The sequence below is a fragment of the Urocampus carinirostris genome, chromosome 3, assembly GCF_059441175.1.
Source record: "Urocampus carinirostris isolate Australia breed hairy pipefish chromosome 3, RoL_Ucar_1.0, whole genome shotgun sequence".
Taxonomy (NCBI): domain Eukaryota; kingdom Metazoa; phylum Chordata; class Actinopteri; order Syngnathiformes; family Syngnathidae; genus Urocampus; species Urocampus carinirostris.
The window spans coordinates 42,520,823-42,535,505 of NC_142351.1; the positions used below are offsets into that span (position 1 = coordinate 42,520,823).

At 38.7% G+C, this 14,683-nt stretch overlaps 1 protein-coding gene across 1 annotated transcript in view; it reads left to right on the plus strand.

The window, feature by feature from the left end:
* Positions 1–14,683, plus strand: part of lamb2 (laminin, beta 2 (laminin S)) — an 84,714-nt gene that overhangs the window by 44,437 nt on the left and 25,594 nt on the right. Inside the window, exons 16-21 of the mRNA XM_088331943.1 lie at positions 2,510–2,637; positions 6,100–6,232; positions 6,311–6,503; positions 7,603–7,746; positions 10,185–10,416; positions 11,271–11,440. Of these exons, the coding sequence (XP_088188069.1) occupies positions 2,510–2,637; positions 6,100–6,232; positions 6,311–6,503; positions 7,603–7,746; positions 10,185–10,416; positions 11,271–11,440 (1,000 nt within the window). The remainder of the gene's footprint in view (positions 1–2,509; positions 2,638–6,099; positions 6,233–6,310; positions 6,504–7,602; positions 7,747–10,184; positions 10,417–11,270; positions 11,441–14,683) is intronic.

Here is a 14,683-nt window from a genome sequence, read left to right on the forward strand (position 1 = left end):
GAGCTCGTCTTGGGATTAAGGGATCCCAGTTCGATTCCCGGCTCGTCCGTGTTACATGTCGAAGTGTCCTTGGGTAAGACACTGAACCCCTAATACCCCCAATATAATACAATATGCAATACAAGGCCGCTATTGGGAAATGTGGAGCACATTGTAAAGCGCTTTGGGAAGTTATTGACTTGAAAAGCGCTATATAAATGCAGATCATTTCATTTCATACAAATAAATATCTACCAACATATGACTATGCCTCTTGTCAAATGGGCCCCCCTTCGTTGCATCTTAGACGCCCCTGCTTGCTGCGAAGGTGTGCAGAGAGATAATGACAATGAGACGAGGAAAAGCTTAGGGGAGCTGGGGAGGGGCGCTACGGGAGACAGTTCACCTCTGACTGAGTCTCTCAAAATGAACGGCCGAAGAGAATGGGTTAGGGGGGGTGTCAATTACTGTATTACGGCTCCTGTCTTCTAAATAACGCAAATTATTCATAACTTTGAAAAAACAGGCCAACTGCTGCTCTTTTTTCGTGAAATCGATCAAATAAGCGATACAAAATCGGTTGAGGTCGCTCAGGTTAAATGGTTTAGCCTTGACCGCTTGTCATGAGTGACAGTTGGGGTATGGGCATCAGTTTGCATTTGTGACGGGTCAAAAATGAACAAGTTATTTGTATTATTTAAGCATTTTCTTTGATGAATTTGTTCCATATGTATATAGTGTGTTTGTATTTATTATTTAAGCATTTTTAGATTTTTGCCTTTTTTATGTATTTTGTGTATTTATATTACTTAAACAAGCATTCGCGCGGTTGATAGATATATCTTTTATTTGTGTTAATTTGTGTCTGAAGTAATTTTATTTTACTGATATGGAAGACAGACTCTGGTATAGTTAGTATTTCATAAATTTGATCAAATTATAAATTGTTACACAGTGAAATAAAATACGCTGGAATTAAATGGTAGATAGTGCATTACATTTTCCATAATATTAAATTATATTAATTGATATATTTTAATCACAAATTTGTCACTTTTTGAAGGTGTAATAGCCAGGTAAAGCTTCAAATGGGGGTACTACTACCCCTTATGGTACTTCAAGGATCTTCAAGATTTAAACATATATCTTAAGGCCTGGTCACACAGCCTTTCACGGGCGTATCGAGGCTTATTCACGGCCAGAAATTTCTGCCCGTGAAGCAGACGCTGTTGGACGCTTTTGAGATTGCGATACAGGCGAGATACAACCGTGCTTTACACGCGGTAAGAAATTCACACGCGGTTGGCCGCGCGAAAAAGTTTTGCGCTGCTCAAAACTTTAGACCACAGGTTACCGCAGGCGGCACAGCAATGCAGCCGCGGTTACCAGCGATAAGGACGCGGAACGGTCGCCGGAAGGACGCGGAACAGTCGCCGGCCAATTTTGCACATTTTCCACCGCGGGCAACCATGGGCAAAAAAAAAAATCGCAAAATTTTACCCGCGATACAGACGCAAAAGGCTGTGTGACCGGGCCCTTAAAAAGTAGCCTTAATGCAAAATTGTCGAATTTTTCATATTTTTCCCCTTTGGACGTTTTAATTATTGAAATGATTCAAACTAATTTGTGTTATTTGACTTATTTTACTATTTATTTCTCGTAAAATAATTTAAAAAATATACTTAAACTGAGCATTTATCTTATAAAAAATATAACTGCCTAAAATAATCTTGTCTTATTAGAATTGTAAAGAACATTTTAAACCATATTTTCATAATTGTTTTTCTAGTATTTTCTTAATATTTTGTCCTATAAAGCCTTTTTAACCCTTTTTTAACCACATATTATCCTTCTACAATAAAATAAAGCCTTTGTTTATTGTTTTTAAAATATTGTTTTAGCTATTTTCGAGGGTTTTTGAAAAAAATAATAAATGAAAAAAACTGGAAGAGTTCTAGTTTACTTAAAATAAATGACAAACAAATGTAGTAAAATGACACAATATAGTAGAATACAAGGGAAACCGGTAAATATACTACAGTTTTTGTTTTGTTTTTACTAGACAAATATGTTACGAACGTAGTGAAATTTTGTTTGTTTGTTTGTTTGTACATGATTCAATTGTTTGTTTGTTTGTACATGATTCAAATTGAATCTTTTCTTCCGGCGCCGTCACGAATGGCAGCCACTCCAGCAGCTCCCGTGTTATTTTCGATTGTTCTCGATTGTTCTCAGCTCAGGGATGCTGCTGGAAATGTGAATTTCCCTTCGGGGATGAACAAAGTATCTATCTATCTATCTATCTATCTATCTATCTATCTATCTATAAGAAAGTTTAGTAAGACTGTGTAAAAATAGTACATTAACACTTAAAATGTGCAACTACATCTTCCAATCTTCCATTTTTTACTCAAGGACTGGTTAGGGGCCGTACATGGCTGAAGAAAAGAAATCATTTTGAAAATCTCATAAAGGAAAAAACATTGTTCTAACACCAACATTGTAACAGCAGCCATCACATTTGTTCCAGATGCCCCGAGACTGGGAAGAGGTCAGAATAACGGTAATTCGCCCGGGCCCTATTCCAACCAGCAGTCCTTGTGGAAACACCATCCCTGATGATGACAAACTTGTTGTGGCCCTGGCGGCTGGGACCAGGTTTGTTTTTATGCATACACACACGGCACAAATGTTGGCCATTGAGGGGAAAACATTCCGAAATGAATATCAGTGCAGCGTTGCTTGCTTCTCAGGCACAATGTGCCTCTTTCCAATTCATTTAAGCGTATTCACCTAATAATCACTCATATCGTTGTCTAACATCTGTAATTTATTCAGCTTGTTATGATTGGCTGCTATTACAACTTTTTTTCCCATGTAAAATTGTTTGTAGTGCTAAAAGCTATGTGTCCCAGTTGTCTGGCCTGGAAAAGCAAAGCTCATTATATTATTTTATTTGATTCCAAAACGCCCTAAGGATTTGGTTGATTCAAAGATCTACAAAAAAATAAGTGGAAGAATTCACCACGACAAAATGGTCGCTAGAACCTGATTATACAGTATGTCAACAACAATAGTACCATAATCCGTTCGGGAACAGGTTTAACCAGTGAATTGTTCAAGTGCCAAAACAGTTTTCCCATATTAGGTACTTTAATCCTTGGTTTTATCATAGTTATTTAACTTTGTCCAAAACAAAAATCCACAAAGTAGCCCCTTCCCCCATTCTTAGCATGCGATCTGCCAATTCCAGCTTGCATGAATAGCTGGCTGGGGATACAGACGCTGCCCTACTTACGAACGAGATGAATGAATGAAATAAATATAAACTTTATTCGAACATTAAAATAGAACAGAACAAAAACAATAACTCAACAACAACAAAAATAATATTACATAATATGTTCGAAAAGGGGTTGTCAGAAACAAATGCTTATATTCCCTACCCCTTCATCTTCCTTATTAAACACACCATTTATATAACAACAATTGTAATAGTATCAATAATAACAGTTATGAAATAACAACAGCAACAATAACACAAAGTTAATCATAGTTCTAGACGCACTATTCCCAATCTCTCGTATCACTCATACCCGATTTTCTTCATCTCTGTATTCCGCCCGGAATGTTTTTTTGTATTTAAATTTGAACAAGTAAATTGTTGGACATTGTTTGATTTCGTCTTGCAAACCGTTCCAGAGCTTGACTACACACACATATTTCTCCTGGTTGTTTCTTACCTTTGGGATCATGAATTCACTACGGCCCCTTAAGTTATAATTTCCTCCTTTCCGACTGAATAATTTACGGATGTTTTCTGACACTATGTTTTTGTTGACCTTAAATAGCAGTTGTCCAGTAAAATATTTTACTAAATCATCTCATTTTAATATTTTGGACTGCAGGAATAAAATATTAGTATGCTCTTGATATCCTACCCTGTGTATAGCTCTAATTGCACGTTTTTGGAGGATAAAAAGGGGGCTGTAGTGAACCTTTGTAATTATTGCCCTAGACTTCTGCACAATATGTTAAATATGGCAGAACTAGAGAAGAATATAATAAATACAATGAATTATAGTTAAAAATGAATTTGGCTTTATTAATTATTGAAATGCTTTTAGATACTTTAGTTTGTATGTGTCTGATCTGTGTTTTCCAGCTTAATTTATTGTCTATTATGACCCCTAAAAACTTAATTTCTGATACCGCTTCTATTGCAGCTCCATCCGTTTTTACTTCTAAATCTTGATTTGCCTTGCGATTAGCAAAGAATATTACGTTTACACACTGCACAATATTGCGAAATCTAATGGTTAAATAATACACACTTGTCCCTTTATTAATCCGTTGAGTGACAAAGTAAAATGTATTTCTTTTGACATATAATCAAATTGTATTTAATGACTGTTTTGGCAGGTTACAGGGAAAACAAACTCATTTTAGATCGGGGGCCACATGATAGGAGAAACCATCTCACGGGGGATCCAGAATTAATGGCAAAAAAATGGAGGATTCCTTTGAAATTGTAATCCAAAACAGTAACTAGTTACATATTGAGGAAATGTAATTAGTAATGTAATCTGACTACTGTAATTATGAAGTAATGTAATTGGATTACTTACTCCAATACCAAAATGATGAAAAAAAGACAAAAAATATAAATAATATTACGAAATTATAATGAACAATGTAATGCAGCGTGTAAACCTAATCTCTCTTTCTCTCTTGTTTAATTGATTGAAATTGTGACACAATTCATCTTTTGCCGCATTATGTATATGTAAATATAGTTTTATGTACAATTGTAGTCCTGTAAAGTCATCCTTATTTTAACTAAATGTATCTGTTACTTGATTCCGTCTTTTTTTCTGGAACACAATTGTATTTCTTGTATCCTGATTACGTAACGCCAATCATGTATTTCGTTGCTCCACAACCCTAATAGAAATTGTGCCTTAGCTGGAAGGTTGGAGATGTTTTTGGTAGTTTACAATTAAATTATGGTTCAGGGATGTAAGATTTAATTATAAAACTATTATAAAGGGTTTTTTTCCTCAGTATTTTTTTCCTTCACAAAGAAATGATCACTTTAGCAACTGTGCATATTTGGAGAAAAAGAAAGCAAAACCACCATTAAATTTATTTCCACTTAAGATTTTTGAGCCGTGGGGAAACTCATGCAGACTGGAAAATGACAAAAATAGCATACAAACACTCATTTATAGTAAAAAAAAAGAACAGGAAAGAAAAGTAAAGCAACAATGTATCTTATTTCCACTACAGTTTATTTAAAGGTGCTGTTCGGCATTCAAAACTGTTTTACTCTCTCCCGCCATCTCCTGGCTTAAGGTTTGCAGCCTCATTCAGATCATTCTTGTAGAACGTGCATATCATAGAAGCACTCGAATAAACTCTCCTTTTTTCATCTTTTGGGGAGGGGAATTGAGGCTGTATTTGAAACATACCTTTTCTTACTTTTACCATTTTCATGATACACTACAAAAATACTACGATTAGGAGCCAAAAAGTCTCTCCAATTCCCTTCCTTCTCCCCTTTCCTGCTTCCTAATGTGTTGCGCGTCTCGGAACAGCAATGCTAAAAGTAAAATAACCCACCTTCGGGAAATTCATGCAGACTGGAAAGTGCCCAAAATAGCACATAAAGAATCATTTCAATAATTGATTTAATGTTTTTAAAATATTCTTGCTTTTTTCTTTTTCTGAAAATATTTTCTTGTATATGGGAACTTCATTGTTTTATTTCACATCTATGATGAAAAGAAGCTAAAAACAATGTAAACTTCAGGGAAGACATCCAAATACTATTTCTCCTATAAATATTGCATTGTATTGCCCGAAACAGCCTTTTAATTCCACTAATGTCTTTGTGGGTTTTCTTCATGTTCTCTGGTTGATAAATTGCAGCGTTTTAATATAGGTGTGAGAGTGGCGACATGCAGTGGACATATTTAAAACTGCAAGTCGTTGTAGCTCATTTTTTTCTAGTGCTTCTCTTAGCATTGTCTCACAGGACACACAAAACGATGTAGCGGGCCACATTTGGCCATGAGAATGACACGTGTGTTAGTTTATCATCTTTTTGCTCCATCATAGATTCGTGGTGCCTCCTCAGTCTGTTTGTCTGGAGAAAGGCTTGACCTACACTATCCGCTTGGAGTTTAGACGTTATCAGGATGGAAACTCAGTCCTTAATGGAGCAGCTGATGCCTTTCTTCTCGTGGACTCGGTTAGGACGAATCGCTTATCCCACCAGGTCGCTTCCCACCTCACTTTAGTGATTCAGTTTTTTCTGTTTTGGCCCTAGATGGCTTTAATGCCTCGTCACTCTTCCATGGAGCTCTTCAACGCAGGCGACCTGGCCTCTAACAACAGGAAACAAACATACGAGCGTTATCGCTGCCACGAGGGCCACAGGAGTGTCACCCACCCACCTATGAGTGACACCTGCGCCAAGCTGATCACCAGCATGTCGGCTGTTATCAACGACGGGGCTTTGCGTACGTACTAAAGCACACATTTAACTTACCGTATTTTCCACACTATAAGGCATACTGGATTTTAAGACTCACCTTGAAAAAAATACTGGTTTTGATTTTATATATTTTTTTTCCCCTATTTAAGACTATTAGGCGCATCAACAGAGACAATGAACAATGAAGAATGGAAAAAAAATTAGTGCGAGAGAAGCTCCGCGTGACCGCATCATACCGAGTCAGCCCAAATCCGGATTGGGTCTGGTCAAGCCTGGACCCGGACTTAAGTTTAAAGATTCAAGCTTGTCTTTATTATCATTAACATTAAATTATAGTAATTTTTTCTTTGCAACCCCGGTGTTTAAAACAGGATACAATCAAATCAAATGTGTTTGTACAAAAAGGAAAGATTATGTACATATATTCGGTGTTGTTTATGTCCACCAGATTAAAATGTTACCTCTAGGATGAAAGTGGTGGACAAAACCTATTCCCGCATGCAAAAGGCTTGCTCACTTAGGATTTATCCGATCTTTCGCTATAAAAACAACACAACCGTGTATTTCCTTGTTTAACGGCTGTCGGCGGAATCACTTAGGTGAATTAACGCCCCCTGTCCTGTCATAGTTTGTGTAAGCGTTGACATATCTTAAAGCCTGCTAGCTAGCGTTCAGATGCCAACTCGGAATTTGATTGCCTAAACCAACAGCCTTCTCAAAGACCGATATTATGGGACACAACCTTCAAGTAAATTTCTGAGTCTAGAAAAAACTAATGGTAAAATATGATTGGTTAAACGCTTAAATATGAAAGCACACATCTGGAAGCAGAACAACCATGGGGAAGCAATTAAAGAAGCTGACAAACAATTTTCAATACATATGAATAGACAAAATATAATTAACATCACATGATTATTTTTTACTGATCACTAATTGCACAATAATTGCGGCGAACCAGATTTCTAGGCGCACGTTTAAATTTGTGGACAATTTGGGGTTTTTGGATGAACCTTATAGACTGGAAAATATATATTTTTTTGTTCATAGAAAGCAGTTTAGTGATTATTACTAGCATTCGATGCATCTTTGGTAAAGTTTTTTTTATCATCCCTTCTCTCCAGCTTGTAACTGCGACCCCCAGGGGTCCATGAGCTCTGTATGCGATGTCCGGGGTGGTCAGTGTCGCTGCAGGCCACACGTGATTGGTCGACGGTGTGAGCAGTGTGCTCCTGGAACTTACGGCTTTGGACCCTCGGGCTGCATCGGTGAGAGAACACATCGATTTATTTTTGGGCATTACCTTGAGACCTCTTTCAGTGTTGTGATGTTGCCTAGCTGCACGCGGATTGATGAGGCGGAACGGACACATTCATGTCAATTTATATTTTAAATAAGCATAAATGTGCAAGTAGCAAGATTGCAACTTTATCATGATCAAAGTCTCATCTCATCTCATTAGCTGCACCGCTTATCCTCAGTAGGGTCGCGGGGGGTGCTGGAGCCCATCCCAGCAATCATCGGGCAGTGGGGAGGGGACTCCCTGAACTGGTTCCCAGCCAATCGCAGGGCACACAGGGACAGACAACTCGCTCGCTCATTCACACTTAGGGACAATTTGTACCGGCCAATCCACCTGAAATGCATGTCTTTGGAATATGGGAGGAAACCGGAGTGCCCGGAGGAAAGCCACGCAAGCACGGGGAGAACATACAAACTCCGCACAGTAAGTCCTGTATCTGGATTTGAACCCACACAGGAGGTTCCCAAGACCTTAGAACTGTGCCGCACACGCGCTAACCACTGCGCCGCCGTGCTGCCCATGATCAAAGTCAACAACACAAAAAAGTTGTTTAGATTGACAGTACACATTACAGTAGATCGTGTGAGCCAGTTTGTGGAGCTTTGTGTGTTACTTTATAGACACTTTAATTTCTTTATAAAGATTGTGATAAAGCTGGTAGGCAGAGCTTAGCCTGGAGGCAATATACTTTCGCTGGTCCGAAAACAGAGGAAAAGAAAGCTGTGGTAACTGCTAGTTGTTGTCACGTTTTGTGTTTGTGTGGCAGAATCGAAGAGAGTCAACATGCAAGTGTGTCATCGGATGCCCTAATACTAATTTACATGTCCAGAAATAGAATATTTTTCAATTTAAACAGACCCTTACAACAAATAGTATGAATTAATCAATGAATGTCTTTTATTGTCATTATATTATATTATTATAAGTACAACACAATCGGAGGGCTTCTCTTTTCAGTGCAAGTAAAACCAATAAAAAAGGTAAAATGTGGAAAAGAATTTTAAAAAAATCTATATTTATGATTTATAATATGTGCATATTGTTAGCGCCCAGCCTCACGGTGCAGAGCTTCAGGGTTCAAGTCCAGCTACGGCAACTTCCCTTGTGGAGTTTGCATGTTCTCCCCGTGCCTGCGTGGGTTTCTTCCGGGCACTTTGGTTTCCTCCCACATTCCAAAAAACATGCATGTCCAAATTGTTCCGAGGTTTGAATGAGCAAGTGAGTTGTCTGTCTCTGTGTGCCCTACGACTGGCTGGCAACCAGTTCAGAGTGTCCCCTGCCCACTCCCTGAAGATGACTGGAATGGGCTCCAGCATCCCCGCTACCCTACTGAGGATAAGCGGTGCATATTATGGATAATGGATATGTGCACAGTGGCAGTTGTACAGTACAGTGTACAACTGCACTGTAGATGGGAAACGCAACGCCACATTTCACGCACCCTCCAATATACGTAAAGCAAAACAAAGGATGTTTGTGTGGAGCATGGTTACTACAAGACAAAGGGAAACACTCCAATGTTTTCACCAAATTTTTAGCAAAAAGGTTAACATTCCTTTATGGGCTAATAATTAACTCCAACTGTTAAATGGTAAATGAATGGTAAATGGTCTGCATTTATATAGCGCTTTTTAAGTCAATGAAGACCTCTCAAAGCGCTTTACAATGTGCTTCACACTTTCCCATTCACACACCAATAGCTGCCATGCTGGCGTGCAAGGCGCCTACCTGCTTATTTGCGGCATTAGGGATTCAGTGTCTTACCCAAGGACACTTCGACATATAACACGGAGGAGCCGGTAATCTAACCCTCGATCTCTTGAAGACGAGCCCTCTACCTCCTGAGCTAATGCCGCCCCAAATGACGACTATGAACTCACAATAAAGTAGTATAATCTTTTCTTCAATAACTACTTTTATTAGCCGAGTAGAAATAAGACATGAGTGGCTTTGAGTCCCATTTTTCAGGAAGCACAAAGCTAATAACTTGGATAGCAGACGGAAACCAATGCTGAAATCATGAATTGAATAAAACAAAGCCACAAAGTGGCATCATTTTTTCTTTAAAGCACAAACACACAACCCTCCAAAGAGGTCAGTTGGGTAGAGAGCAGGGTGGCAGCCAAAGGAGGGGTCCTTGGCACACCGATCCCCGGCTACAGAAGCTGGCTTCTGGGGTAAAAAAATGGTGTTACTTTAAATTGCGATTTGTGCACCCGTACAAACGACAGCTCAGCACGTTGTTTTTGTAAACGGCGACTCTAAAAACGCACCTCAACATACACTCAAACTGCTACTCCTGCTTTTTGGGTCAACAATGCGCACACATCCTAGGCGGTGATGACGAAAACTGGAAAGGGGAGTATATTTCCTAATTGCGTCTGTCTCTTCATTTTCTTGCAGCCTGCGGTTGTAGCGCTGAAGGCTCGCTCACTTGGATGTGCGACAAGTACACGGGGCTTTGCCAATGTCGTCCAGGAGCATTTGGCCAGCGCTGTGACAGATGCCAGGCGGGTCACTGGGGCTTTCCCAACTGTCGCCCCTGCCAATGCAACGGGCATACCGAAGAATGCGACCAGAAAAGCGGCGCATGCCTCAACTGCAGGGACAACACTGGAGGGGACAAGTGTGACAGGTGATGTTGCTAGACAAGTTGCTCATTGCTTATTTTCAAACTTTAGCATTCTTTTGTCATACAAAAATATGGCCCGGTGGAAAGAAAATTAGGTTTTGTTGCTTGGAATGGTCGAGAGCTGCAGTACCCAATTTGGCCGTTAGGGGACGTGAGAGCCTCCACGAAAGCAGACCACAAAAATGCAAGTTATTTTTTTAAAGACGCGCAGAGGCCAAAAGTACAACTGTGTACATGTTCACAAAATTCAGGTCAGCCATATTGTTGCCTGTACTGTATTTTACTTTTCTTACACACTATTTAAACGGGGTTCATAAAATAGGTATTGTTGTAAATATGGGTTCTATATATATATATATATATATATATATATATATATATATATATATATATATATATATATATATATATATACACAGGGTTGGTAGGGTTACTTTAACTTGATTACTTTCAATTACTTTCGGGTTACTCCAATACCAAATATGCTAATAAAAGACAAAATAAACTAAATATGAATAAAATTATGACTCACAACACGTAGTAAGCTTTCTCTCCTGGCTTTGATATCTTTGATCTCTGGCAAAACTAACGTAAAATGCGACAGAAACAAAATGAAAATAAATCCAAACAGCTTGCCAACATCATTTTTGCCGTTCCATGTAGTCCATTATATCCGTTAAATTCAGTAATTTTATTCATATTTAGTTTATTTTGTCATTATTAGCATATTTGGTATTTGAGTAATCCAAAGGTAATTGAAAGTAATCAAGTTAAAGTAACCCTACCTAACCCTGCTACTATAGATAAAAAAATCAATTTTGTCAGATATTCATGCAAAATTTGCTTTACTCATGAAGGTGTGCCAATGGTTACTATGGAAACCCAATTCTGGGAGTAGCATCTGGAAGCTGGTGTCGCCCGTGCCCGTGTCCAGACGGCCCTGCCAGTGGACGTCATTTTGCGGCATCGTGTTACCAAGACAACCGGAACCGGCAGATTGTCTGCAACTGTAACCATGGATACACAGGTAAACATTTTATAAGTGTTTTTATAAGTAGTTAACAGAATTTCGAGAATGTGCCACTCATAACAGGAAAAAAATGAACTCATATTGACAGTATGTATTATTTAGCCCATTCTAGTAAAACAACTTCATTTATTAAAAAAAACAATGACTTCATTTTACATGCCACTGAACTTCAATGCATCTTTGGAGCACAGGATGACGCTTTACACTTAAAAACAACAGAGACCAAATCATGAAGGTGCTGTGTCTGAGTCAAATAGGGAGGCTTCTCTTCCTTCTTGTAACCATGGGAACCAGCACTATCCTTTTCATGTGGTGGAGCAAAGCCCTAGCCAAAAACAGCCTGGAGAGGGATAAACACCCCAGGCTGTACTTACCCTTGACACACCACAGGAAGTGGTGCCCCTACGACCCAGGTGGTTAAGCGATCTGGGAACAGTGACATCATATAAACGTGCATTTAGCAACTTGTAGTTTGAGGAACTTGCATTTATTTCACATAGCCTTACTTTGAGCACCTGTGTCAAACTCATGGCCCGTGGGCCCAATGTGGCCTGCCATATTATTTTATCTGGCCTGCAGGACAATGCTGAAACAAGCTTGATTAAAAATGAGTGTTAAACAATGAATTTTAAATATTTTAAATAAGTCCACTAGAAGTTGTCAAAGTGCTACTCTCAAAGCTGTATTTGCCAACTACCCTTAATCAATCAGAGAACATTGCAAAACCCATCTCCTTTTTATCTTAAGATAGAAGTCACAGATGTACTCGTTCAAGGTAGGACAAAATATACAAAATCAAAAAAATAACATGTGGGTGTCTTTGCAGATGTTTCAAGAAGTTTTAGCTCCTTTGTATAATGAATATGAAATTGAACAGCTAAGTTCCCCTCTTTAAGTAAACATTTTCATAAAAGAAAAAAAACAGAAAGACTTCTACATAATTAAATCAGTCATTTAAATTAGTGTTTGTTATTTTTGTCACTTTGCAGTGTTGGAAATGAATTCAATTGTGTGTTTTTGATTTATTTTACAAATGCAAAGTTGATATACACTACAAGAGATTAAACCTGAGTGAAAGAAAATATATTGGTGAAAAAATCTTCAATAATTGTTTTATAATCTAATCGTACATCCCTGAATCATAATTGTGGGCCTCCGAAAAGACCTCTAGCCCTCCAGCTAAAGCACACTTTTTATGCAATTAATTGACTAGTCTGGCCCCCAAAAGAATTTTTTTTCTACCGTGGGGCCCCCGATATAAATGAGTTTGACAACCCAGACGTAGTGGAAGCTGACATAATGATCAGCCATCCTTTAATAATGGGTTTCCTAAAAAAAAAACTAAAAACCTCATGGAAAGCTCGGTAAAAAATGAAAAAAAAAAACGTTTTTATGACGCTCTGTGCTTTTAAGCACAGCGACGTCCAGTGGTCAGATAATAAACACAGTACAGTGGAACCTCGGTTCTCGACCATTATTCGTTCCAGAACCCTGTTCGAATACCGATTTGTTCGATCACTGAAATCATTTTTCCCATTAAAAATAATGTAAATCGTTTTAATCCGTTCTAACACTCTGAATGTTTACCTTGAATGTTTAACGGAAACATAAAGCTAACCCTGGCTAATTGTACGTCCGCGTTATCGTAATCTTCCGTACGAAAGATTACGCTAACATGAACGTGTAAAAATTTAAAAATCAGGTCGTTTACAAGTCATTTAGCACCCGGGTCTCCACAACAAGTGGTGAGCGGCTCATTGGAAATGGGGCTCCTTTCCAACACCCTCAATGTTGGGCTCCGTTACAACACTCTGAATGTTTACTGAATGTTTAACGTAAACTTAAAGCTAACCCAGGCTAATCGTACGCGTTATCGTAATCTTCCGTACGAAAGATTACGCTAACATGAATGTCTAAAAATTAAAAAAGGATAAAGAAAAGAATTATAAATAGGATTTCTTGCCTTTGTGGTGGTCAGCAGAAGGCGCAGGCGGACAGTGGGGTATTACCTAGCAAGATCAGACACTCGCACACCTCCTTCATATTTTGCTATTATTTCTTTCTTAAAGGCAATAGTTGTACGCACTACTTTTCTTTTTTCACCTGTAGCAACTTCGCTACTTGCACTGACTTTCTTCCGAGGCATAATTAGGGGCTAAAACACTTTGTACACCTATATTAAAAGCAAAAGCGAAAGCAAAACGAAGCACGTCCGCACGCGATAACAGTTGGTCACGAAAAGAGCGATCTACACCCGTACGCCGCTCAGCATCGCACCCTAGCCTACGCACTCACGCATTACCGCCGTTCGAACTCCGATTTTTTTGACCGAACAGCGAAGCAAGAATTTCTCAAAATTTATGGTCGGACTCCGATTTGTTCGAACTGAGAGGCGTTCGAAAACCGAGGTTCCACTGTACATGAAAAGTTAAGACAATTAAAGTATTCACTTTTTTCCAAACCCTGTAAAAATACAGTATTAGAATGTATGACCATTTATAATTCAATACTTTAATTATCTAATGTTTTGATATTTCCTCTCCCTTGGAAACTTTGGTACAGGAAGTATTAAAAGCTCCAGGTTGACCATTTGTAAGCGTGAGTACAAATTTAATTGAGACCACCAGTACCACCAATAGCACCGCAACAAGTCTGTGTTTATTCGCCACAAGTCATGCTGTGCATGCAAGGCTTTAGCACCCTGTCATTTCGAATGTGCACACGGGCCTTCACGATTGAATTGTCTTCTTTGTGAGCGGTGTGTTAAGAAGCAATGCACATTGAAGACAACACAATAATCTATTCTGTCCCTTTTGTTATTCCCATTCAAAGTTTGGATCCAAACCACTATTTTTTGGGGTATTAAAAACAATTCTGCAAGATGATTTTGTGATTGATAACAGCTCTGGGTCAGTTGGAAAGAACAGTTCGTCTTTATCTTTGATTTGATAAAAATTGGAAATTGGTGCCAAAACTAACAACGAAGCCGATATTCTTTTTATTTTCCCACTCACGTCTGACTTTTACTTTTCATTTTCCCGTTCCTTCTCTCTCATTGTCTCTTATCCTCCTTCCTGCCAGACTCAAGTATGCCAGCTATGTTGTCAGTCGCACAACACAATGCTCACAGCGAGAGGCTAAAATAACTGGCATCGGAACAGAGCTTTCAAAATACATCTTGAAGTTTGGACATGTTCGCGTTGTGTGTATGTTATTGTTTTGGCAATCGTTAAAAGGTTG